This window comes from Macrosteles quadrilineatus, unplaced genomic scaffold (assembly GCF_028750875.1).
Source record: "Macrosteles quadrilineatus isolate MER2022 unplaced genomic scaffold, UCM_ALF_1.0 Scaffold_7__1_contigs__length_78375512, whole genome shotgun sequence".
In the NCBI taxonomy this organism is placed as follows: domain Eukaryota; kingdom Metazoa; phylum Arthropoda; class Insecta; order Hemiptera; family Cicadellidae; genus Macrosteles; species Macrosteles quadrilineatus.
In genome coordinates, this window is record NW_026542600.1 from 59,238,050 (window position 1) to 59,265,767 (window position 27,718).

Here is a 27,718-nt window from a genome sequence, read left to right on the forward strand (position 1 = left end):
AAAATTTTTGCATTATTGAAACCAAACAATAAACGAGAATAATGTATCACAATGCAATTTGCGAATAATTCTAAATAAAAATATCGTACGATAAAGTCCCTCATAAAATTCTGAAACTTTGCTCCTGAAAGTGCATGTCAGAACGGAACCATGATAAACCATTGTATACGGTGCACAGATACAGTAACCGGCAGATGCAGTATATTGTCAGGATGACGGTGGTGGTTAGAAACAACCGGCACAATTACACTTCCACCCTTTCATATGGAAATACGGCTCTCTGTTTACACATTTCTGCAGCCCTCGCATCCTAAACATTGCCGGGGCGAGTTTCAATGATACGTGGTTTTGTTGTGTTTAAAACGGCTTAATAACTTAGAAAATATATATCATTGATTTGACATGGTGTAAATATAAGTTATGGGTCATTTGATGTTCTTGGCAATTTGGCTTACGAATACAAAAGAACAATTGCTATACCGATTTAATAATTGTACAAATCAATCATAAATGACAATATCATTGACGTGGAACAGTATTGCCACGAGAGTTCTTATGAGGTAATTTAAAGCACGCCTTCTTAACAGATAGAATGTTTATTACAAGGAGTTAACCGTGTAATTTAGATGGTTAATATCCATTATGTGAGAAATTGGCTCAGATTAAAACACCATTGTACGTCTTTGGGAATTTGAAAGTGAAAAAAGAGTTATTTACCATTTGAGTACAATTTGACTAAACTATAACAAATTTTAATCAAATACGTTTTAGAATTATACATATATAATGTACTCGAAATAAAAATTAAATATACATTGTGTGTATTTTAATTTAAAATTAAACAACCGCTGTATTTGATTAACATGAAAACACTAATATGCAGGGTGTGACAGTTAGACAGCAAGAAAAAAGACGAAAATAACAAAAATAGTTTTAAATAAGCTACATTTATATTAATTTGAATTAACAACTTCACCAATATTTCTGAATTTTTAATTTTTATGAGGTCTTTCACAAAGTTTTGTGATGTGTCTGATGATGCCAGCATAGCTGGCGAAAGGCCTCATAAAAATTAAAAATTCAGAAATATTGGTGAAGTTGTTATTTCAAATTAATATTAATTCCAATATTGCCAGTTCTTCTTGAAGAAAGCTACATTTATTAGGACAAATCGTTTAATTAGGACTACAACTAATTCTAAATTTTCATTTAATAGAATTTCTGATACAAAAGTAATATAACATCTTGGTTTAGCACACACAGTCTGAGGTATATAGCATGAACATTGTGCTTGAGGTTTGGCTCAAATAGTTTAAATCTTAGAAATGATCTCTGAATTTTGGCAATTTCGAATCAGCTGGATCCAAAGCTGGAGGGGGGATTTTTATTCTAAAATCAAATAGTTTCTTTTTACTCAAAATATTAAGAAATTAAAAATGAGTTTCACAAATGAGCTTAATAAATCAACAGGTAATTTAGTTAGTCTACAGGAAATCTGTATTAGAGGGCAACTGTTACTAAACGTTTTACCTCATTGATTTATTGTAACATATAATACCTATACAGTTACAAATTGCTACTCAAATGTGATTAGTACTCAATGTGACAAACATTTTTTGGTGTAAGTACAAAGTAAATGAAGTGTGATGATGCATATAAGAGGTTCCAAGTCTAAAAATTAACTTCCCTAAGAGTTATTTTAAGTTTTTCAAAAATAACCATGTTTTTAAACTTATTACAGCATTTTGTCAATTACCTGTAAATGGATTCGAGTAGATATTGTCATTTTCGTGTTCTAAATTAAATTTCGAATAAGGATAATAGAAAATGACGGAGGAACAGTAGTAAAAACTCCATTGTAAATAGATCCAAAGATAAAAACTAAGGTGTTTAAAAAAAATTTTAAAAACATTGGTCTATTGCATTTTTCTACACCCTGTAACAAGACTACCTACTCAAATATTTTCACAGGTAATTGGGAAATTTCTGTATTAAGTTTGCAGACATTGTAATTTTTGAAAAACTTAAAATAATTCTTTGGGAAGCCAATTTTTAGACTTGGAACCTCTTATATGCATCATCACACTTCATTTACTTTGAACTTACAATCTGTTCCTGTTTTATTGCTTTGATAATTTCATAGCTTTTAATTAATTTAGAGAAACAGTTTTTCAAGGTTAAGCATGTTGTAATGTATAGCCAAAACGTTACTTGAATTCCACTTCAAATTTGTATAACTTACCAAAAACGTTGATTATGCTAAAAGTCCTAGTGCACTTTATAAATTAGTTTATACAAAGTGTGGGTGTATAGATTCTCTATAATAAAGTTAATTAAATCCAGAGTTAAAATATGTAATTTAGTAAAATAATTGGGTATTGTATTTGGAGAGAACCTATGAGAAATAAATTTTAAAACTTATCACATTAGTAATACTTTATGCATTTAGTTAGTAATGGCACAGAAAACAGACTTCTATTATATAGGTTTTATAAGTCTGTTTTCTGTGGTAATGGTTAGTATGGTTAGTTACTTTTGTAACTGGTTGGTTGAATTGACATCATACAACAAATAATTTGTCGACATATTAAATGACGAAGACAATTTATATCATTGTTAGAAAACCTCTACCTTTTGTCGAGGGCTTGCATTTCCATATGATTTAATTACATTTATTTAGAATTAAAAGATAAACTTTTTAGTCAACTCTTTAAATGTTGCATATGGAGACAAAACATAAGAAATAAATAAAACTCTAACTCTATATCACTATGCATTTAGTTAGTCAAAGTACCTTGTTCTTAAAATTTTCCTCAAAATTTGTATAATTTAAATAAATTTAATATGTTATAAATAATTGTTAGAAAACCCTTATTACTTATCAATGGCTTACCTTCGAAGAGTTGGCTTCCTGAAAAATATACAACCAATATTAATGTTCACTGTTTTTATTTTTGCATGTGAAAATACAATAATTTCAAAATAAATACGGTCACAACTCACAATATCATAGATCGATTAGCAATTTAGAAACCACACCATAGAACATCAAATGAATGTTAAAGCTTAATTATACATTACACATAGCAATTTAGTAATTTATGGTAATCCTTGAATTAGACACGGCTTATTAAAACAGCTATAATAGTCTTTACTGTTAATACTCCAAGGCCTTTTTAATATTCTTTCATAAGCTTTATTTACATGTATATTACAGCTATTTTCATTTTGTACCTATGCTCAATATTTTGGGAACAGAAATATCAAACTTAATGTATGTTTTGATAAATTTAAGCAGACGTAGGTTTGGATATTCTATTTATTCCAGGGATAAGCACGGATTCGAAAATAGCCTCGCAAGGTAAATATAAGGTCGAAAGTCAAAGCCAAGTTAGCGGCAAGTTTCCCGCTAAGTTTTTCAATCTAAGTTCGTCTCTAACCGCAATTTACCACTAGGGAAGTGCGTGGTGGGGATGAGACATTCCTTATTAATTACATTCTGCCAGAGGGTAAGATATTTTTAATATGGCAGCCAGCCCTTATCGTTAATTACATTCCCGCGTCATGGCGTGGTGGAGGGGATCGTTTGATGACGCCCCATTTGACGGCGAATTTTATGTCGTTTTGACAACAACATGATTGATCCCCTTCTAATTGTTGAGCAAGCACGACTGTTTGTTGGACGGCTGCAATTATGTAAGCCTAGAGTCAAGGAATTTTATATTATTGATCACAATTTCATTGATCACGTGGTATTCAGAATAGTTATCAACCGTTGAAATTGTTTTAAAACATAAATATACCTGTGTTATATGTGTTTTAAACTTAGTTTTTCCTTCTTCCTTTCGTCGATACATGTGAAAAGATGTGCAAGTGAAAAGGTCTTACATTCCTACTATGCTGTGGTGTACTTACTGTACATGGATTGGGTATACAGTAGTTTTATTCATTATAGGGGTAGCCTGCTACTTTAAAATACCGTAAAGTACCGTAAAATACCGTAAATAAACGTGTATCAAAGAATTAGCCTTCTAATAATGTGTGCGACCTATGAAGATTTTCACATTTTTTTACACAACCTGTACGGATTTTCTTTCACGTGAAGTTTCTATTTCCCCAGCAATACCTAACACCAGAGGTCGTTTTCGCGCAAATGTCGCAGTTAGATTAAACCTTGTAAACAAATGTTATCATTTCGGCTTGTCCCCGAGGTCTAAAAGCAACCTCTTGATCCAGTGTCAAAACAAAGTCGGAGTTTAGCCCCTGGTCCACACCGGAGGCACGTACAGCGTGAATCTGGCTCACCAATCAGCTGATTCTACGACGCTACATTGGCGGGTTTGCAATTGCAGAACATCTCCACATTTATTTAATATTTTCTATGAGCTCAAAGCTATTAAAATCGGCGTAAAACGACGTTAGAGTTTCGATATAAACAACACGTAGCCCACTCCAAACCTATCCTAACCATACCTAGCCTAAGCTGATAAGTGATGCTCCAACAAACTTCTTGATAAGCATAGAACGACCAGTTTACTAATAATCAACAGATAATCTTAACATGTTTTGATTAGTAGAAATGAGTCAATCTCCAACCTAACGTAGTCACACTACACCATCTTATCAAGCTTTGTCGCAATTACAGCTCATATAACGTTTTAGGGAAGAGATATGAACTGTAAAAGACCCAACAGGTGTTACAATAACCACTTTTGTACTACGACGTATTACATCATTGTAGACACTTACTTTACCTTTATACACCTTTATACTTTCTACGAAGACAGCCGAGCACTAAACGCGTCTATCCGTGGTCACTGCAGAGGAATGCCAATTAAACCGTGATATTTAATATCTATGTTAATTATTACTTCACAACCCTCTTTTCTATTGACGTATAACAGCGTATCGAATATGAAATTCTTGGATCAGGGCATTAGGAAAATATAAGGGGAACTACATTTTCAAAGATGAGTGTGTATGAATTAACTATAACTACCACAAGTAGACGTTAAATGTTATCATAGTTCATCATAGTTATCATAGCATCTAAATACAGTTCAGGTGAGTATATTATGTTTAGTAGCACAGCTGACGGATAAACTATTGCTCACTCATTTAGGAGTTGATTTTACAACTCAATATGTTTTTGTTAGTCAAAATAGCAAGGGTAATATAAATGTGTTCTTATTACGAATGTGCTCACAACGTGGTATCAAATAACTTAAAGCCTATATAAACATTTTAGCTTTTGTATTTATATAATTTGTGTGATAAGGGAAGTAGATTATATATTTTTTAACTGACGAAACAAAACAAATACGATACCGGGTGGAATCAAAGATCGCATAGAATCCATTACACTGACGGGTGGGCATACACAGTTACACTAGAACGAAGCAGTTTAGATAAGGCCGGCTCGGGCAGTTTTGGATAAATGCAAGTCGGTAGAAAATGTCGGCTGACATCCAGCGGGAAACGGGTATCAGATGGGTTTTGAGCGAGGGGGGAGGGGGAATTTGCAAACGGACGTCCACATTTGGGCAGATAAAACAGATTTGCATCATGACCAGTACGGACGCTATCCGTTGGGGAAGGGAGTGAGGCTGGGGAGGTATTTGAGGGAGAGGGAATATTTAACGAGCTCCGGCGCACGTAGTCTCATCGTCTCACCTAAGTTCTGCTATTTTAGCAAAATGCCGGCTCAAAATGGTAATTTGATGCGCCAAATTCGCCATCTAAATGTGTACCCAACGTGCTTCTGGCGCTAACGCCGATTTTATGCTACAGAGTTACGAGTTTGATTTCGGAACACTCTGTGTATGTAATCACCACAGACAATCGAGTTTGAATTTAATTCCCTTTATTGCCATTCCGAGCCGAGTCATTTCAAGTGAAATGATTCGTTCGAGCGCGGTATCAGAGGAATATTCGTTGAAGGCTAAATAAAAATATTTCCCAACAACCAGTCTGTTATAGATATATGTTGTTATAAGATAAACGGGGTTTCTTTTAGGATGTATGGCGATAGGAATCGCAGTTTACAAGAAAACTTATAATCCATGCAGATCACACAATGTAAATATTTTAATAGTTAATAGTTTGTGAAATTTGGAAACTTAATATTGCTCTCGTTGTCTAATCGTGGTTGATGTCACTAATTGCCAAATATCCTAAATAGTGTGTTTTTTTTTATTATTTGGCATACTTATGTTAGCTGTATTAACATTCCACTACTTATGGTATCATCATACTTTCAAGTGTTAACACCCACTATATGTACCCAGTACCCAGTACTATATATACACAGTAACCTCTTCACATAAGCATAATGTTTTTTACCATTTTGCATGGAAAACATATCCCGTGGTACAGAATTTAGCTTTATTCGTTGCTATCTTCACTTATCGTTAGATGTTTCAAAATTGACAGCATTGTATGTGATTAAAATATGAAAGTTGATTAAATTCAAAAAATTGAATTTTTTATTTCAGTAAAAATGTTTCCCAAGTCTACATTCTCTACTGTATAGGCAGATCTCATTATGAAAATTAAAAGAGTAGTTATTTGTAAAAGCTGAGGTTTAACTCAATGTTATGATTATTACATTCAACGTTTGAAATTTTTGTGCAAAATAATAAGGCATCGACCGTTATAAATAATTACTACATAAAATTTGGTCAATCACTTTAAACGCATTCCACAATGAATTGCATATGGTCTAACACAATCGATATACAGCAATATCAGTCAAAAAGTGGTCACAAACAACCAGGAAGTAGCCCACAACAATGACTCATTACTCGACAAAGTCACAGGAAAAACAAGCAATCCTGCTATGAAATAATAAAATTAAAAACTCATAAAAGAAAGGCATTATTGAGAAATGAGAGTGACGTAGGCAGGGGTGAGGAGGGGTGGGGGTCTCAGGGAGGGTGGGACGTTTATAGCCCGCAGGTGCACTTAAACCACATTTACGACCGGTCGTAAAACCTAACATTATTATGCCTTACACTCTTGAAAAAAGGCAGAGAACCATCGGAGCCATGTCTGAGGACGGCTAATGGTATAATTGTAGACATTTTCATTTTAGAAAGTTGCGGTCACAGAGTTTCCAGGGCGTCCGCAATGTACAACTACCCATTGCGGGGCCGTGATGGGCTGAGAGTAATGAAAGTCTAATTGCTATGGAAACAATGGGCCCTTACTCGTATTGTGACATGGAACTTTACTGTTAACGATTACTGTATTGGACCCGAACACACTGTGTTATTTAGAACCTTCGTGCTTTTAATGGCAAATTATGATTTACTGACCGTTATGAGGACTGAAAAATTAGAATTTTTGCTACTATATATAAATTCAGAGACCTTTATTTACCAAAAACTCTGAGTACAAAATTAACTATACAGTATGTGGATTCTTATATTTTTGATCCTGTTTCCCGTTATTTAATCTGAATTGAAACCAAAGTGCGTAAATAAAGAGAGTATAGCCTTAACACTGATCCTATATAAAGTTATTGGTATAATGTGTTATGATTTAATGCAAGGGTATACACAAGATATGTATACACAATCTTTGTAAACATCAGCTGCATCTATGTGCACGCAATGAGAGAGCTCAATATAGGACGTTTCAACAACTATATTTATGAGGCCGTCATCAGGTTTGACGAGTGGCTGACACTTCTTCCAAAGACTAAACAAGAAGCGTGCTTTTCGTAAAAACATACTACTGAATGAAGCTATTGTTTGTTTCCAAATTGCTCAATTTCGGTAGTCAAAACAATGTGTTGTTTGCCACTAAACCTCCCGGACGAGGTCGTACGCTTGCGTTTGGCGAGACATTTAGAAGTAATCGCCAGTTTCACATTTATGAATAACAATTATTATTGTGATTGTAGAGGCATGTACGTTGATTGATTTAAATTTAATATCCTCATTGATTAGATTAATTTCTAATCAGATTGGCAAATTTTATATTTATGAAAAATTAAGCTTAATTAATTTTTTTATAAATGCCTTTATGTTTAATATCGTGTTTAGTAAGAATACAATAAATACTAAACACTATATAGTTCGAGTAGCTACACAGTTTATAGTAAAGCTATCGATTTCTACATCGGTGAAAACCCTGTTGGTCACAAAAGGTGTGGACTATAACGATAGCCATGCACTGAACCATCGGTTACTTCGTTACTTGAAAACGTCATCAATATAAAAAGCTTATATTTTCTCAAGGTCGTTTACATGCCCCTTTAAGGTGACTCTAAAACTCAGTATCAACTTAACTAACAATAATCAGCAAACCTGGTCCCACACAACAATCAATAATAAAATATATAATTTATTTTACCCGTAAATAAATAAATTGAAAGAAGGTAAGTGAACAATACATTTTTATTAAAACTATAAGTGGTTCTTTCTATTCCGAGCTGTTATTAAATCACAATTTAGGCGACATCCGCGACAAGGGTGGCCTAGAGGGTGGAATTAATGTCAGTTGAAACTGACTCCGGGTTGGAATTTATAACTAGCAACCCCGTCCCGTACCCGTCCCCCATCCCGTGCCCTAAACATGGTGGTCCCGTGATTAAGACGAATGGGCGCGTCTGAGCCATTATGAGGGGTGAGACTACCCGGTCTATTGCCCAATTGCGCTCTTTTTCTCATTAGTTGAGCTCCTAACTACCCTCTCCAGCTTCAATTAGAAATATTTTCTCGCTTCCGTTCTTCAATTGTTTTTAAATTGGACTTCATCGGGGCAATGAACGTCAGGGTTGAAGGATACGGGGGTTGCACGGGACGGGGTGGATATTTCTTATTTCCTTTCCAGTTTATTCCCGTTGTAAAGTTTCCTAGTTGTTTAATTATCGCTCCTACATTGGAGGAAGGAATACGTTTTCATTTTTCTTAGGGTATAATCATTTAAACCTCCAACCATATTTATGGATTTATAAAATTATAGATTTTATTTTAGATATTTCATAACAAAAATACTTATAAAAACTACGATCACTCTGTCATTGACTACACACAGAATAGACTTCCCATACATTATAAAAATGTAAAGCCAAAAAACGTGATGCAATCTTTTGAAAAGGTTTACCCAGGTTTAACAACTAATGACAATATTCTGTGTCAAGTGATAAATCAATCACCTGTTTTCTGTGATACTGCATTGATTTCAATTAACGTTAAACCCAATATACTAGTACCATTTAGTGAGATGGTTCTCAACTTCATCTATTTTATTGGCTTCAAATGTTTAAATTACAAAGGAAGTCTATTCTGTGTATAGTAAATGGCTGTGTCAAGATATTTCATGAGTAGAACCTTGATATCAAGACTATCGTGGGGATTATTAAATAAGACTTCTTATCAAGGTTGACTTTTTAGCAAGATTTGCAATCACATGTGAATAGGGGTAAAATAAATTTTAGGGGACTTAAAAATAAAACTTGTTATCGAGGGTCTTGTTATCAAGGTTCCACTGTATTACAAAAATATGTTTCAAAAGGTGGCCAGGGTAAATACCAGGTTTAGAAAGTAGTTATTCTGAGTAGACAACATCCTAATAAATGTGTGAATATAAGCAATCTGTTACATGTTTACAATTTGTTACCACGTCTGGGTCCGATTGTTGATCATTTTCGACTGAGTGTGATGACAAGAATCTAAACCGTATCATATTAGATTTGTAAACAGACAAGGTTCTTTAACCTACCAGTTAGCTATAAACAATCAATTACAATCTAACTGATGTTCGGCCTATCAAGTCACACCTTGTAAAACCTCAAGGACCGATAGGTTCTTACGCATTCAGATTAAGTCAAGCCAACCAAAATTGTATAAGGATTGTACGAGAACCAAACAATGTCGTCAGTGTATGAATTGTGAACCATACAATTTAGTAGGGCGGGCTACAATGAATACTTCAAGATCAAGAACTGGCTCGACACAGATCTACTTGTAATCTAGCTTGGAAATGAATATAGCAAAGTGAGCAACAGGGAACTAAAATCGTACCGTGTGATTGGATATAATAAAAGAAAGAATAGTAAGATATAAAGATTATTACTTGATAAGTGTGTTAACAATATTAAATGAGTGACTAGTACCGTATGTATAACAAAATTATAATGTTAAGTTATCGGAAGGTTAAATTCCTTCAAAAAACTTCCAAAGGTTATAAGTTGAGTAGATGCTATTTGCACGTAAATAAAAACATTTCTTGGTTAACGAAACCAGTGATAGAGCTTTAAGAAACTGTCAATCAATGTAATTATTTTTCTTATGGTAATTTTGTAAGAAAATATATCAATTGATTATTTTACCACAAATATTCCCCTTTTGTTGCTAATAGATTTTAAAATTTAAGTTGTTTCAAAAATGAACACAAATAAAACTAATCAAAGCACTAACTGTTAGAGGCTACGTGTTACCCCGGTAAAACGTACAAAAACAGAATAAACAAGAAAGTTAAACTAGTCCAATAACAATCCACTCCCATCACCGTCTAGACAAATAGCGAGATATGTTTCGGAATCAAAAACAAGAATGTGAAAGCCAAAAGATAAAGTATAGCGGCAGTCGACCGGGCCGCTATCCCCGAAACAGTTATGGCGATGTCTGCTTTTTATTTTGGCGAGGGGAAGTCGCCCCTAAGGGAAGGGTTGTTGCCCCCTCCCACGCCATCGTCTGAAGCTGCAAAATAGAGCAATTTGAGTCGTGTGCGACTGTCAACGAAGGAATAAACGGGCCATCCCGGGGTCTGATGGGTCCTAAGTTACCCAGCATGCTCAGCTACGGGAACTGACGGGACTGAGGCATGGAATGTACGCCGGATCTTTTGTTTACAGATTTCGACGAATCCAAACAACAACATATTTACACATAGATACATATTATTGTGGTGACAACGAAAATTGTCTTAAATACTGCTCTTTTGACCGTCTATTTGCCGATTGGAGTAGGTTAAGCTGAAGTTTTGAAACAGAAAAACAACCACTTATCCTATTTTTACTAAATATTTACTTTTAGTGTATTGTTGTGTTTTATATTTACTATTATTGAATCCGTAATCGTCAATAGCTTGTGATTAGTACAGTTAAACCATCCGTTTATTCTCTATTAGTACAACAAATTCGCCAACACAATTTAAATGATAATCCATTAAGTATTGATTTTGTAATTGAGAAAACTCCAAATCAAGATGGTGCTCCATCATAAAACAATTATATTTTAGTAGAAGATGGGCATTTTAACCTTTACAGGGAGTGTTGGTTGAGCTAGTCCAACCTTGGACGTATTATGTTGCGTCTATATGGGACCGATCCACATCTGCGGAGTGTAAATCGTGGACATTAGCATGTACTAGCTATATACATACGTCAAGACCACGAAAAGGCTCGACACATTGACGGCTTGAGCTGAAATAAAACTGAAAGCTGAATGTGAAACTAAGTGTGGGATATTGCGTAATTGATATTTAAACGAAAATACTCAAACCACAATATCAAATATGTTTACTTCTCTGATACCATAGAGATCAATTGCATTTAAATATAGATACATATTCGATGCACTTAAAGGTGTTTTATTTCGGACTAATTGCTATTGGAGTTTTTTTCCATTATGCTATCTAAAACATTGTTATATACTTCGTCCATTTTTTTAAATGATAAAATAATTTAAAACAGAGAGTTAAAAACAGTTGTAAGTGATGGAGAGCATCTTATTGTTATAGAACTCTAAACCAAAACAGTATTCAAAATAAGTACTCTTAAATGGCAACTGATAAAATGATTGTTTTGAAAACGAATGCAGGCCAAAATGTATTATCTGCACTCTTTAGAATAGCTGTTGTTTACTGTTAATTGCCTCAAATTACCTAAATCATTTTAAATAGTTTTAAAACCATCCACTTTAATTCTTATTGAAGATTTTTCTAGCTACAGATAACGATTTTAAACAGACAATATGGTTGCCTATCTAGAACGGTTATCTCCGAAGCTATCCTTGTAGAATTTGAATTGGGAGTTTAGTTGTTCGGTTACTTGTTTGCGGGGAGCTTCACCTGATATTGATTGGAAACAACGCGGATTCATCTATAAGTGGATTTTCTCTTTACGATTGCTGGAACCAGTTGAAATCAGACGGTGGGCCAGACGAGACAGGATCTCACCCACTTTACGACACCGGATTCCTTGATCTCAATCCCCCGCTGACAACGAGTTGGAGCTATAATTTACCCGCCGTCCCGCCAAGACTCGGCTTTCAAATTGGACCCCGGATTAATGTTTTTAAAATTACTAATTACAAATATAATTCCACCGTTTGGCATTTATGGGCCGGATGTGATCGTTCGACGCCAGTACAGTCCGAACCACTTGCAATAACATCGTAACCGTTCTAACACTGACAATGCTACGAACACGTTGACAACGCGATTATGACTTGTAAAACTTACAAAGGGATTTCTGCCGAAGATATGCAGCTTTAAGGAATAGAATATTCCAAAACTTTAGTACATTGTCTATTATAACATAAACATTTGTTCACTGAGCTAGTCAATCATGGTGAAATTCGTGTGTGACTGCTACCACAGCTACAGTAACATAATTATTCCTAAAATAAAAATACGTTTTAAACTATTTCCATAATCGTTTAACACGGATTTGCACGTAAAAGGCAACCCAACATAATATGTCCACCCGAACAACATGTTAATTTTAAACCAAACACAATTACAATGTTATTTAGTAACTTAGTATCTATTGAATGCTTTTAATGGATACCACAACAATAAGATCCAGAAACTTATCAACCCTGGTAGTTTTTTAAAGACTTATTTAAATTTGTATATGTGTATAAAACAAAATGAAGCTTTTAGTTGGTAGGACTTGGGGCATCAAATTATCTACCTGTGTAAAATTAAACCAGAACCTGTGTACTTTTTGTTAATTTCATGTGAATAGTTTTTTGAGATATTGAAAAATTCCACGAGAGTTGTGCGTTATTATATTTTCAACAAAAATATTAGTACCAGCAGTAATTCTGACATTGTTTACCTTAAAGTATATGTAAGCCTCATAAACAAAGGTTTATAAATTGTTTATATCAAAATAACTTTAGCACTTGGACTATTTTTCACATCGTTAGTATTGAGAGTGTGTGTGATTGCTAATGATTCAAATGTTAAACCATCGAGATCCAAGAAATAAGCTCTAGAGACATCTAAACAGATACGCCTTATAGATATTCTTATTTAAACAAAATTTCGCAAAACGCCAACTATTAATTGTTGTTGAATCAGCGGAATTAAGTAGTGTAGATTTGACTAGCTAATCATGTAAATATGTGTTTAATTTAGTATGTGGGAGTTAATATTTTACATGTAATAAAGGTTTAGCTACATTTTATATAGTAACGAAAGTATGTGTAATTCACTTACCTTCAACCGTTTTTCACATTTTTACCTATTTCAATGTCAAAATGTATAAGATTAGTAAAATATCCAAAGTAAGTTTATATAAAAAATGAAGAAAAGAATACATGCAAAATACATCGAACATGACAAGTAAATGTACATTACGTCCGTGCTTGTGTAAGTTTTAAGTACAATAAAATATTCAATTTGGTAATAGCCTAATACTTTAAGGTGTTTTATTAACTAGCAAAGAATAAATTCATAATTTTTTATGTTTACAGTTTCATATTACGTATACACATCTAAATGATTGCATTTTTGAGTCAACTTTTAATTGTATATACAATGAGAAAAGCTATAAATAGACATCGAACATCAACCTAACTAACACCCAACAATCTCAAACAACGTATAAAGCGTTCGAAAGATCAGAGAACTGAATTAAACGATATTTGCGACACGAAATTTACATCGCAGATCAAGATGCTAAGCAAAAGTCAAAGTGAGGTCTTGATGCAAAGATATAGAAAATGAACGAAACATAGAAATGTGGTGATGCAAACACAAAAAGCCTTGGAAGCATACACAAATTTACCTGGCAGTTGAAGCATCCCTTCCGCAGCATTAAAACCAACACAACTTTTACTGATTTGGATAAAACGTTTGGAAATACTGTATTTACAACAATAGATAGTAACAAGAGATTGTTAGGTGTAAATTAAGATTTATATCGTAAAAATATACTACCATTAACTTTTGTATATCTTATGATAACCATGTACAAGCATACAGTTGTTTCCGTTTATAAGACGTATAAAAATATTGGTTCGGTTATGCAATGCTTCTCTCTGAAATGTAAATATACCTTGTTACGATATATGAACAATCTAATTCATCAATTAATTCCGATTACTCCTCTCTACAATTGTATACAACATGATTAACTACAAGCGTTACATTAATTATCCAAATTCTTTCAAGGAGATTAGTTTTAATTACTATCGTGGATTCAGCTACTATTAATGAACGTAAAGTTTGACTCTATTCAACGATAATCAGACCCAAGTATTCTACCGTACCCAATTGGAAAGTTATTATTTACCGTTTAGCGGCCATCTTGGCTGCGACTAGAACCAGTTTCTTCAAAGCGCCGCCACATGCAAATGCCTCGAGGAATTTATTAAACTGATTGCCCCTTTGGACACTGAAACTGATTTATTTTTTGGTCCGACCATCAGGACGACAGAACCACGCCCCTGAAAACTTCGCTCTACTCGGGCCAAGCCAATCACTGTTATGGAATTGCTTACTTTTTGTCTTTAATGAAATTACAGTTTTTAATAAACCAGAGTATTAAATGCAGTAAAGAGTTATTAAAACAGGTTTTAATACGAGCACGTAAATCGATTGAGATAGCTTGAAATAGAATATTAAAATCACAAATTATTCTTGAACACGTTTCAGCGTGTTTAACTTACTAGCACAAATTTAATCCCAATGCTGTACATTCTAAGTAAGTTAGTTATTGACCTTAGTTACTCTGTAAAACAGCTTTTGGACTAGGAGAGACGTCCGGAAATGAAGGCAAATTGTTAGTTTATATATTTATTAAGTTCATAAATTGATAACAACTGTGCACCCTATTAATACATTTTCTAGAAATTACATGTTTCGGAACTTTGCCCAGTATCAAACTTCAATATACACTATAGTTGTTTTTTCACACTATAGTTTATATCCCATGAAATTAAATCCAATATTTTACTCGTAGAGTACAGGTAACCTGAGCTACATTTATTTCTTACTAGCGAATTGTTTCGGTATTTCAGTTATAACATATGCTCAAACAAAAATGACTACTAATCGGTCTAGTTTAGTTGTGCTGCTTGAGAGCCCTTTTAAGTGTTTCCTTTGATGACCTACACCTCATCATAGGTGAGAATTCAACAGCTAATACGTGTGGTCCTGTGATAGGAATTACGGGCGAGAAGTAGCGCCGAATTGTCCCCATAAAATGTTAATTGCCCTATTAACGGGCAGGTCCCTGTGCGGGCGCGTGCCCCAAACACCAAAATGCCCGTAAATCAAAGAAAGGGCCATCTTCCTTTATGACGCAAAAAGTACACAATCACGTGCTTTATCGCCCATTAAAAAGGTTATAATTGCTTTAATGACTTCTTTGAGTGCTACCACTTTTATAACAGTTCAAACTGACTGACTACCACGACGGCGGCTTCTGTTACGCATGTTATCTAGATGTGGGTATTCCTACAACACTATATAGCCCTCCGGGGCACACCAGAGTGTTGTAAAACTTACATGTAAATGTATAACAGTCTTATCACTAACTGGAAAGAATCATTCAGGGTGTTAGGCCATACACCAATTGAAGGAAAAATCGACATACATGCACTAAATACCCTTAAAAACTCATAATATATCTTTAATATTATGATTTATTCTATGTATAAGCATTGGTTGTAAAATTTGAGATAAACATATGAAGGCTACAGTATGTGAACCACTATTATAGCCAAGAAGACAGGCCTCTCTTAGCTTTAAGAAAAAACATTAGAGTCCAGTTTTATTTTGAGTAATATATACTTAAATGTTGCAATTTACTGTAAATATAAGTATGTACTGTTTACTTATTATTATTTTCCATCAAGTAAATTTTCTTATTGAACATGTTTATCTTTCAACCAATTGTCAGTGCTGATCATTACGTGAATATAAATCCTACATAGAGAACATTGGTCACTACTTGGTCATCGTTAGTAATTTTGTACCACTGTCTCTATAAATTGTAGTGAATTTAGAGATTGTTTCATGAATTTTCCATGATTCTCCTAATTTGTTCAGTGGCGCTGCCTTGCCTCGTCGGGACGTACAATTTGTCCGGCATTAGTGAAACAAAGCCTTTACCCGGTAATATTTTGGAGCAGATCCCTCGACTGTAACTAATGCCCATGTCCTGCTGTTTACTATGGCCAGTCATGCGATCCTCGGCACCCCCCTCCCCTCTTACGACAGCACCCTGCTCTACTTTAATACAAGTTTTATGCGCCCGTAATTGCTTAATCACAAGTCTACCGGGTAAAATGGCGTGTAAGATATTCATGCTTTTCTTCAGCCTGAGTCGCCGCTTCGACCAGCTAATTTTACTTTATGATGTTTGCCAGGTGTATACATTAGTCACAAAATTACCGTGTGGGAAGTCTAGTTAGTGTTCGCGTATATCAGACGGTTTAAACTACGCTTGGGCGCGAAATGCTCAGTGAAGTAAACATGTGTAACTGAAGCGAATCTGTTCAACTGCGTAGTAACTACTGTAGCCAGCGTTAAACGACATGTGTTTTGCCTCAAAATTTAAACATGCATAAATTTGATTGTACTCAAAGATTCAATGATGAGGCTAAATATGTTTTCCTTTTAGTTATACCAATCCCACGGTATAAAACATTCTCCATAGCGAAACATGTTTAAAGAAACAAATGTGCCGGTTGCCCGAAACACAATTGGAAACAAAACTAAATAAATAACAAAAGAGAAGAAGTGGCTAAAATCGATCTGTCGTGTAGCAAGAGAAGTGGGAGAGAGAGGGAGAACCGAGAGGAACGAGGGAGGCAGTGAAAGAGAGAGAGGGCTATGTAATTTATCCCAAGGCCTTTGAGCCTTTTTATTTTATCAACAAACCATTGGGCCGCATACAAAGAGCCCATTAGGTCGCCATAGAAACGGCCGCCATTTTCCTTCCGACACCCAATTAACAGTAGTCAGACAGTCAGTAATGCCATCGTAAGCCTGTCTGATACAATTGAACTGCGCCGAGTTTGCCGCATCCGCTGCCAGAGCGCTTGTCACTCTATTTGGCCCAAACTCAAATTTCATCTCGAAAATCTATCAACTTTGATGATACTTCATCCGTATAACCACCAATTTTCTATTTTGTAAAATGCGCCCTTAGGAACGGCTCAGAGTAGGCCAACATTGTATTTTGGAATCGTCAGCCTCCGTACCGAATTCGACTACTGAATGACAGACATAGTAGCCTACAAATATAACAACAACGTACAAATGTATGAAAATATAAACTACCAAGATGAAAGGTTACGACGGGTGTTCACTTGTTCGCTTTTAAGATACCTTGTGTTTGCTTATGACTTTGGGCTGACTGAAAGTGAATTTTCAGTCAGCTTTTTATTTTAGTTTAATTTGGTCAGTTACAATAGGGCGATACAATAGTGGTTTTATCGATCCATATTTATGTCTATTGTTGGGAAGAGGAGCAGGTTGCTTTGCCTCTTGTTTTCCCAAGATTGTTACGACCCAAAACCTTTACCTGTGTGGTACTGTACATACTTTTTCTCTTTACGCCCCTGCATGGATTTGTTAAGTGTGTGTAAATGTAAGATCATTGGACGAGGATCATGACGGTGTTTAAAATTTGAATTTGTAAACGAGATCCATTTTACATCGACCTAAAAAGCTTGTCCTATTATGGCAGGGGGAAGCATACTTTTACTTTTTCCTATTGCTTACTTCGCAGACTCTCACAAATACCTTAAATGGGTGGCTTAGTGGATATAAGTACAAATACTTAAGAATATTTATCAAACAACCGCGTAGCTAGACCGCGAATGGATTTCCCGCCACGAATGAGCGGGCCGGAGCGGAGCACATAGCGAAGCGTTTTGACCTAAACAGGCGGTCAAACAGCTGTTAGAGCGTGTATGTGTGTGTGTAGACCTATGTGCGTGTGTGTAGCGTAGCTGCTTCCTCTCTACTAAACAGCTGAGAGCCCTATCGTCACACGACAAGAAGCAAAGACTTTATGTAAGCCATGTCTAGTGAGATAGCTGACCAGTAGACCAGTCCACTACTGTCGGGGAAATAAATATGTGCACTCGAGTTTGAGCCTAAATATCTCTGAGATTAATTATCCGATTTTGTTGAAACAAAAATTAAATGTAAGCTTGTTTAAATATATTTTACGTGGTAACAATTTAAAAATTTTCCGTTTACCAGAAAAATTTATATAGTTGAAAGATCCTAAAAAGTACCGGTTTTTAAGGAACTCTGCACTAACACTGAAGTTTAAAAATTAATTGTAAACAAACCACTGAGCCAATCTTTCTGAAATTTTTATGGCTTATTGGTAGGTTTATTGTTAACATTTCCATGCATTTTAAAATTTTTACTCACAAAAGTTTTTATGCTGCTGTTAGTTTTTAAAACCTATGCTAACATCGTTAATAAGACGCTAAAAATTTCGTTCAAAATACCATCGTGTTTGTCGTGACACAAGAAATAACACCAATATGATAGATTTATAATGCGAACAAAGGCGTTTTTTAAACAGATTTATATTTGTAAACAAAAATTTCTCCCGCGACTGGCAGCGGGCCGCCTGGTGTGCGTACGATATTTCCCAGCCGGGCGGGGGCGCGGCGAATCTGCGACGTTGCCGATGTGTATCTGGCCAGTGGCCACCACACTGACTGTTTTGTGTTTATTGAGCTAGTTAAAAATTATAACAGCTAAACGCCAAGTAAATATTTTCCACCAGTATTTATTTTATGGTTTCTTTAATTTGCCACTTTTAAATATACAACTGAGAGTATAAATCGGAGCGGTCATCACCCTTTCCGGGAAGTGTTGCGTTCAGCTGGAATATCCGATGAGTAATGGAATGTAAACATTAGCTCCCACCTTTCTTGAACTGTGGTCGCTATGAGAGATGACTAACCAAGCTAACCAGTTCGTCTTAGATTTTTACACCGGTCGGTAACATCTATTCGAAAATGGCTCCTCGCCGGAATTTTTTCGATGGTGAAATACAGATGATAGTTAGTGCGATTTGTTTCTTTCATGCGGAAAAAGAAAAGTGCTGTGACAAACGTTATCCCGTGTATGATCATGTGGCCAATTGTTTTAACATCGGAACAAGGATAAATGTGGACCAATTTACCGTGGGAGCGATACGAAGGTACTTATATGATTTTTACGCGCAAAAAATGTTTCCAACGATCGAAAAATTAAGGCAGAAGCTAAATATTGATTTTCAAAGTTGTTTGCCGTGAGTGAATAGGCTGCCCATGCAATGTCAGTGTGGTGGCCACTGGCCAGGTACACATCGGCAACGTCGCAGATTCGCCGCGCTCCCGCCCGGCTGGGAAATATCGTACGCACACCAGGCGGCCCGCTGCCAGTCGCGGGAGAAATTTTTGTTTACAAATATAAATCAGTTTAAAAAACACCTTTGTTCGCATTATAAATCTATCATATTGGTGTTATTTCTTGTGTCACGACAAACACGATGGTATTTTGAACGAAATTTTTAGCGTCTTATTAACGATGTTAGCATAGGTTTTAAAAATTAACAGCAGCATAAAAACTATTGTGAGTAAAAATTTTAAAATGAATGGAAATGTTAACAATAAACCTACAAATAAGCCATAAAAATTTCAGAAAGATTGGCTCAGTGGTTTGTTTACAATTAATTTTTAAAGTTCAGTGTTAGTGCAGAGTTCCTTAAAAACCGGTACTTTTTAGGATCTTTCAACTATATAAATTTTTCTGGTAAACGGAAAATTTTTAAATTGTTACCACGTAAAATGTATTTAAACAAACTTACATTTAATTTTTGTTTCAACAAAATCTGATAATTCATCTCAGAGATATTTAGGCTCAAACTCGAGTGCACATATTTATTTCCCCGACAGTAGGTTCGGAGCATACTGTGGTGGTTTGTATTAAAAATTAAATGGACTACTCTAAAAGAATGAAAATAGACAGTCATTAAAATTATATTAAAACAGTAGTAAAAAAGAAGGTACAACTAATACGCAGGTATTTTACTCATAATTGCAATTAGTAAACAAACGTTAATATAATAATTCTGTCACTTTTAAAATTCACTTAGAATGTTTTTGTTTTTTTTAGAATATAACAATTTATGTTATAAACTATCCAAAATGGTGTGCAACAATATCTAAAGAAATCATGTTATGCATAAAAATGTACAATAAAATAGATTTTCTAATAACGGTTACGATGGCTTTTATTATTTGTAAACAGTTATTTGACACGACCATGGTATGCCCATATAAAAGTCAACTATTGTGTAGAACAACGCATGAATAATTAAAGACTCATAATTTATAAGCAGAGTTAAAGTAGGAACTTGCATCATTAAAAGCGCCTTCACTTGGTATATTAGGCAAAATGACCCGTGTAATATTGCCCGTTTAATTATGCACGGCGTTTTAACTGTTGTGATACGGCATCGAGATAGTTGATTTAATTGAAACTCGTTTTCACTGTATTAATGTTGAAAAACTATTTCGAAACACGGAATTTTGTTACATTTAGGTTTTGAACATTTAAATAATGTTTTAAGAGACTTAAGAGCCTGGTTAGTGTAACATACTAACAGTTACAATACCCATTTGTATTTAATTCTTGTTTAGCATAACATATAAAACACAGTTTTTTTAACTTATATTGGACATATTAGCAATTAATAATGAAATGCATGACTAAATTTAAATGTTCAACGAGGCCAATATATAATAATATGTTTTATTCTTAAGCGCTTACGGAAAGTAGGTTTCCAAAGTTTTTTCATCCAAAAAACAGCCTGACGATGGAAACCTAGTTTCCGTTGAAAGAAACAAATTGTTATATATTGGCCTTGTTGAACATTTAAATTTAAAATGCCAACATAAATAAAACAACAACGCATAAATTTTTTTTATATTTCTGTTTACCCACTTGAAAATGCCAACATGGCGAAACATGTAGTGGATTGAAAAAGACACTATTTATTTGAACTGCAAGACGAGGTATGTTTTAATTTAGTTTATTTAAATTTAGTTATACATTTCATTACTGTTTTTTAAGATTTATAAAATTTAGCTTACACAAAAAACAGATAAAGCATTATTTTGAGCATGTAGACACAAAAATAATTATTTAAATTATATTATATTAAATGGAATTGTGCATTACTAATTATTTAACTTATTCAGCCATTAGCAGGTTCAATATTTTAATTTAGAACGAAGTTTAGAACAAAATTTCCTACCCAAACATTTCAAGATGTACTTTTTCACCGATACTCACATAATCGTATCATAAACACATACTATGTATAAACTCTGACCACATTCGAACAATAGTGACTTTAGGTTTATGCAAATAAACACCGGTATTATTGCAACAGCGAACATTGCTTGAAGGGTTTGTTTATTGGACTTACAATCAAATCCACGGACAAAGCCTAAGTCGCTGTCGTGTCGATAGATTAGCGATATTTCGTGCCAGCTTTTTTACGGCTTCGCTTTTCTTCCTCTGACACCTGGCGCGCGTGCAAAACCTCTATAACGGCAGGTTTTGTTTTCGGCAAGAAGAATTTATTGCCAAACCCTTTAGCAAAACAACGACTTTCACCCCTTTGTTTCCCGTAAAAAGCGCGTCTATTCAACCCCTACAGCTTTCTCCCGGCCAGAAATCTTCCCACCTTGTTTAAAAAGTAATGGGTTCAAAAGTTTTGGATCTTGGTGTTCTCCAATCCGAAATACCTACAGCTTTAGTCCACTGACGACATTTAAATTTTAAATTCATTGAAATGTAACTAAACATGTTCCAGGAATTGTGTTTCTAGCTTGAATACTCTCAAACAGCTAATAATAATACTCAAGGATGTTTTAATTTAAACCTGTGATTTCCCTCCTAACAGCGTCGAATGTTGTTTAGAATTCAAGTTACAATATTGAATATAGGAACGAATTTCGTAACGTAAATTTGACTACAGCTTAAACAAGCTTTACTTATACGTTGAATATGATTTGGACATTACGTATATCATAATACTTAGTCACATCGTTCAATGCTCTGATAGGCTCATATCGTTATTGACAAATTGTAATGAACTGTACTATGTATGTTTTTACTATGTCAATATCAAAATCACATTATTTATGTTTTTTTGACGATTCATTCTATGAAACTCAACTGGCGCGTAGTTTTAAATGCAACGGTACAAGTCAATGTTCACAATTACAATTTGTTTACAGCAATCGATGTTTATTAGGCCAGTATACAGGATACATATTTTTTAATACCTTTGGAACTTGCCACATAAAGACGATTACTTAAAATGTACAGACAAATGTCCATTCATAAAAACATTACAAAAATACCACGTGCTTTAAACTCAGGACATTAATTTAAGAATATCCGTGAATATCCTTAAAGCCCTGTTAGCTGTGATTTTGTGAAAGCTACATGTTAAAGGTGTAATAATAGTAATACAATCCACCGGTTTTAGATAACTTATTTCCTGGGCAAGTATAATTGTGGATACCTATCTACATTATTTTGACTTTCTTTCTCCTTTCATACTCTGTATCATTTTTACAAGTTAAATTCGAAATAGATGCATTGTTCATTTCCACCGACATATTTATTTATACAATAACTTACTCTAGTAGGAGATTTTGAAGTGTGGGGATTTCCTGTAAAATACTTAACGGCCAACACCATTAAAAGACCCATGATTTTATCGGTCCCATAAAACTTAAAATTTGATAGGAAATGCATGAATTTTATGAAAAACCCAAGATTGTAACGCCACGTGACATACAAGTAGAATTTTGAAGTACCCGGTAGCAACGAGCCAAGGTTCTCTGCTAACTAGAATGTATTAAACACGGTTTCATTATGGCCGCCGTGCGCGCTATTTCAGGGTACAGTGTTGCCGCTGTGTGCACGCTTGCCTGTGCCGCTCCCTCCAACGACCACTCACCACTCACCACTCACCAGCTCCACTCAATAACCCTACCCTAACATTGCTTATTAGCTCGTTTATACTTTCATAAGTTGGCAATATTACGCATCTTACTTAAGTATTCGTAAAAGAATCTTATTCTTTTCCTCGACGTTAGCTATAATTCTGTGATTGTTGCTACGTTTAGGAGAACTTATTGCATATTTTAGCGATTTTCCCAGGGAATAAGCTATTGTATAGTTCGTAGCGTTACGTATAGTTTTTCCTATTATAAGTTGGCAAATATCTTTATTTTAACGTACGCAAAATAGGTTGAAATTCTCTGCCGTATTGTAATCATTATTCTTTAGGTTGTTGACCATGTTTTGAAGGACATATTGCACACTTTGTATCGTTCAAAATATTGTATACTGGGTTTACGTTCATATGTTGACGATATGTATGAAAGTATTCGTGAATGTGACCACATTCTTTGTATTAGCTAAGATGTTGACTATGTTTTCGGAAATACATTGCACTCAATGTGTAGTTCGAATTTTCCGTGGTTTTTAATAATGCCAAACTCATCATAGATTCATCTTGAACCAAAAATGTACGAACTAAAGCTCATGATATAACTGTTAACAATTATGGACAACATCCTGGTAGAAATGGGAACATTTCGAAACTTTGATATTACGTAGGTATACGGCAAAAAAAATCACCGATTTAGTATAAAAGTCAACATTTAAAATAAGCTAAGCTAGAAATAAGCTAAGTCTATCGTAGATTTTGTGCAGTACAGAGCGTAATCGTCTTTTTTTTTCAAGACAAAGAACGATAAAATCTGATAGAGCAGTTAACTCAATGGACAGCAATGGAATGTATAAATATATTTATAGCCTATATGAATGTGAGTGGAGTTAAATTGCAAGTATTAAGCTAAAAAGAGACAAGAGCAACTCAAAAACACATTAAAGCACCGTTGAGAGTTGTTAATTAATCTTGGTACTTAAAAAAGTGTAGTTTTAAAGACATTCGTGAAGCTAAAATAAAGGTTAAGAACACTTCACCAAAATATAAAAGAATCGTCGAGAGGTGGTAACAAATCTTTGTAAACAAATATAAACGGAGTTACATAGCAAATTGACAAGATTAAAGAGAACTTGAAAGTGAACTCTGTCAAGAATGAATGCTCTATAAATTGGTAGCATTTAGTCAAGTATAACAATAGCAATTATTTTCAATTCTAAAAGATGCTTATATCTCTTCACCGAGGTATGGAAGTATTGTTGTAAGTAGGTACTGAGTGTTAGTACATGAATATAAGTTAAGTTATATTGTGAAGCTAAAGGAGAGGTTTAGAGCAATTCACCGAAATATAAAAACATTGTCGAGTTAACTACAAATCTTCATGAATAAAGGAGTTGTATAGCAATTCAAAGCTAAAGGAGAGGTTCAGAGTAGTTCACCAAAGTATAAAAACATTGCCGAGAGTTAATGCTCTACAAACTTGTATGAATTCAGTCAAGTGGGCCACAAACTGGCAGTAGCACCAATTGTCCCTAATTGGTCAATTAATCAGTTTTGACCTTTCTATTGTTTACCCGCTAGTTTACATACCGCCTCTTCTACAACTCCGAACACTGGTTCTCGTTGTCAAATTATGTAAATCTCATTATAATCTAATCAGTGTTTCTAGTCTTTCATTCTTCTGAATGAATAATGCATCGAATAACGCGCGACGTGAAGTTTGTTAAAAAATATGATGTAGCTGAGGAAACATTGACACAAACGTTTCCGAATCAATGTACAAAAATCGCAAATTTTTACTAGGTTTAAAAAATATAAAGCACTATTACACATAACCGACTTTTCAGCAGGCTACATAATTTTTTTTTTCAACTATTGCCTATATACGCGTAGTATCACAATCCAGTAAAGTAATAATGGAATGTCTCAACCCACCGTATTGATTTTAATAGGCCTACACCATAATATTTCTTTCAAGAATTACCATAATATCACTTAAAAAGGCCATTTCTAACAACTAAAACTATACTATACAAAATGTGTTTTGCACTTACGTTCTAGTTTTTAATAAACCTTTAAAAATGTGAAAAGGAATCAAAGATTATTTTTTTGAAAATTATTAGAATAGTATAAATATATACACGGTCATTTATTTTAATTTGCAGTGATTAGATCTTTATCTAGTGTTGATGAAATGTTTTAGTTACAAATGAAAAATAATGTCTGATAAGTATATATTGAGGACTTATTTCACTGTCCGTTTCAAAATGATGCAATAGTCTATTGTCTATACTTTGCTTAGTTTAATTTAAATCAGATTCATAATTTATATAAAATAGTTAGGCTTTAAGACATTTATATATTTTCCAAAAATGTAAAAATTACTGTTAATTCTTGATCCGGTGGAGTGAAATTTTTATGCCCATTTAATCGCCCAAATCATGATTCCTTTCATCATATTTAATATGTTAATGGCATAGGCTTTTTATTAGTAAAATTATAATAACTAGTTATCCAAATATCTTTCAAAATATTGGTCAGTAAATAAGCTAAATTTTTCTATAAAACAATCGGCATCAAAACCTTACCAGAAGGAGTTATTGTTATAAATGGTACTTACCACAGACAACGCGATCGAATGGGCTCATCCAATCTGTAAAATAAACACGTTTTACTCACATTATGTTTTAGTTAAACGATTAACAACGTAAATGATACACTTCATTAATTATTAATGCTATACTATACTCATGCTTTTACACAAATACAAAACAATTAGTGAATCACACAAAACATGCATAGTATGCTAAAGATACACAGATTAAATACACACAAAAATCTAAATATAAAATCTACACGTGCTTGAACATAAAATGACATCAATTTGTGAAAACATACGAGCTAATGGTAAAAACTATCAAGGAAAATGTATTTCACGATTCATATATGGTGGCCCACCGAAATTCTCAACAACATAGTAGATCATAGAGGTCTGAACAGTGAATATACATTAGTGTAAAACATGCCATGCGATAAATTAGATCACAGCACAGAGGAAATTCTATTTTGCTTTTGGGGAAATTTTATACCGGAAGAATTTGAAGTAGTAATGAAAAAGGTATTTCAAAGACAATTAACAAATAAAGACAACACAAAACAAACATATCTTTACACAAAAAGACTTTTCCAGCAATAACAAATCATAAACAACATTACGTGGTGACTTGAATTTGAAAAATTGTCTATAGATGTATGATCAGAACTAGGAGGATTAATCATAATCCCCAGGGAAGATAATAATGGGAAATTTCTTTATGGCATTTTATGGTCGATTTTAAATAATAGGGATTTCACATTCATATATACTGGGTGGCAAAAATAAACCAAGTAAAAATGGCACTCATTAAAAGATTTCTTAACTTTTGCAATTTTTTACCACGATGTTTTATGTCAAAATTCTAAAATTCATTTAATCTTATAATGACTGTAATTTGTTATTTGTTTTTTTTTTGTTTTTTTTTTTTTTTTAGTTTTCGGCATTGTCTTTTACTCATAAAGACCTTAATCTTATGTTTATATCTATTAGGGAATTTCTATTGATTTGTTGTCGACCGTCTCCCACTGATAATTCAAGAAATCTTTGAACGGCTCTCATAGTTGCCACGGTTGTCGGTTTCAGTTCGTATTTGAAGCATTGCATTCTAATGATAATGATTTTATTGAGTGTGCGTAATAACCTATGCTTACACTTAAGTTTGTTTTTGACTCCTAGCGGGCTGTCCGCTGCAGAGGTAGCGTATTACTGATTAATGTGTAACAAATTAATCAATGTATTTTATGCCCAGTAACTTGAATTGAAGTTTCGTAGCATTATTAGTTCGTTTAATATTCAACCGTCCCGGATATTTTTTGCCACACTTTAATATTGTTAGGTCTATTCAGTGATATTATTTAATTTAGACATGTATTTATGTTTTGTGCATCAAAGTAAAGTGTACATACAAAATTATCATGGCGTTTAGGTTTTGCCTCAAAACTCAAAACACAAGAATGCAAAGCTAAGCATAAAATTGCTCAACTACGTTACCTCTCGTACAAAGGTTAGGTTAGGTTAGGTTAATATTAAATCAACACTTAAATCCGTAATAAAAAACAGGATTTTTCTTAGCCGTCTCACAAAACGGTCAAAGATAAAACTTTAACCCAAATAAACTTACAACTTTGCAAAGCTGTATGAGAAATTTCATTTTACGTTTTGCTTCGTTAGGTTAGTTTAGGTTAGGTTTGGTTTGGTTTGGTTTGGTTTGGTTTGGTTTAAAAGATTCCACATTATGTTGCATTTTTGTTTCTCAAAACAATTAAAACCTGTAATGGATTCATAAGTTAAAGTGTAAACTGCTCTCTGCTCGAATAGGCCAGCATTTTATATACAAACTATGAAAGGGCAGCGTGTTATTAGAGTTTGGGATGTATTATCAC

At 34.1% G+C, this 27,718-nt stretch overlaps 2 protein-coding genes across 4 annotated transcripts in view; both read right to left on the reverse strand.

Moving 5' to 3' along the window:
• Positions 1–27,718, reverse strand: part of LOC128999033 (uncharacterized) — a 499,696-nt gene that overhangs the window by 144,144 nt on the left and 327,834 nt on the right. The window lies entirely within an intron of this gene.
• LOC128997805 (homeobox protein abdominal-A homolog) overlaps positions 1–27,718 on the reverse strand; it is a 59,556-nt gene that overhangs the window by 21,898 nt on the left and 9,940 nt on the right. For 2 of the 3 annotated variants that reach the window (XM_054423525.1, XM_054423523.1), the window contains exons 2-3: positions 25,860–25,892; positions 2,894–2,911 (exon numbers count right to left, since the gene is read on the reverse strand). In XM_054423525.1, coding sequence (XP_054279500.1) covers positions 2,894–2,911; positions 25,860–25,892 — 51 coding nt within the window. Of the gene's footprint in view, positions 1–2,893; positions 2,912–14,029; positions 14,048–25,859; positions 25,893–27,718 lie in introns of all 3 variants that reach the window. The other variant, XM_054423524.1, reaches the window with a different exon arrangement.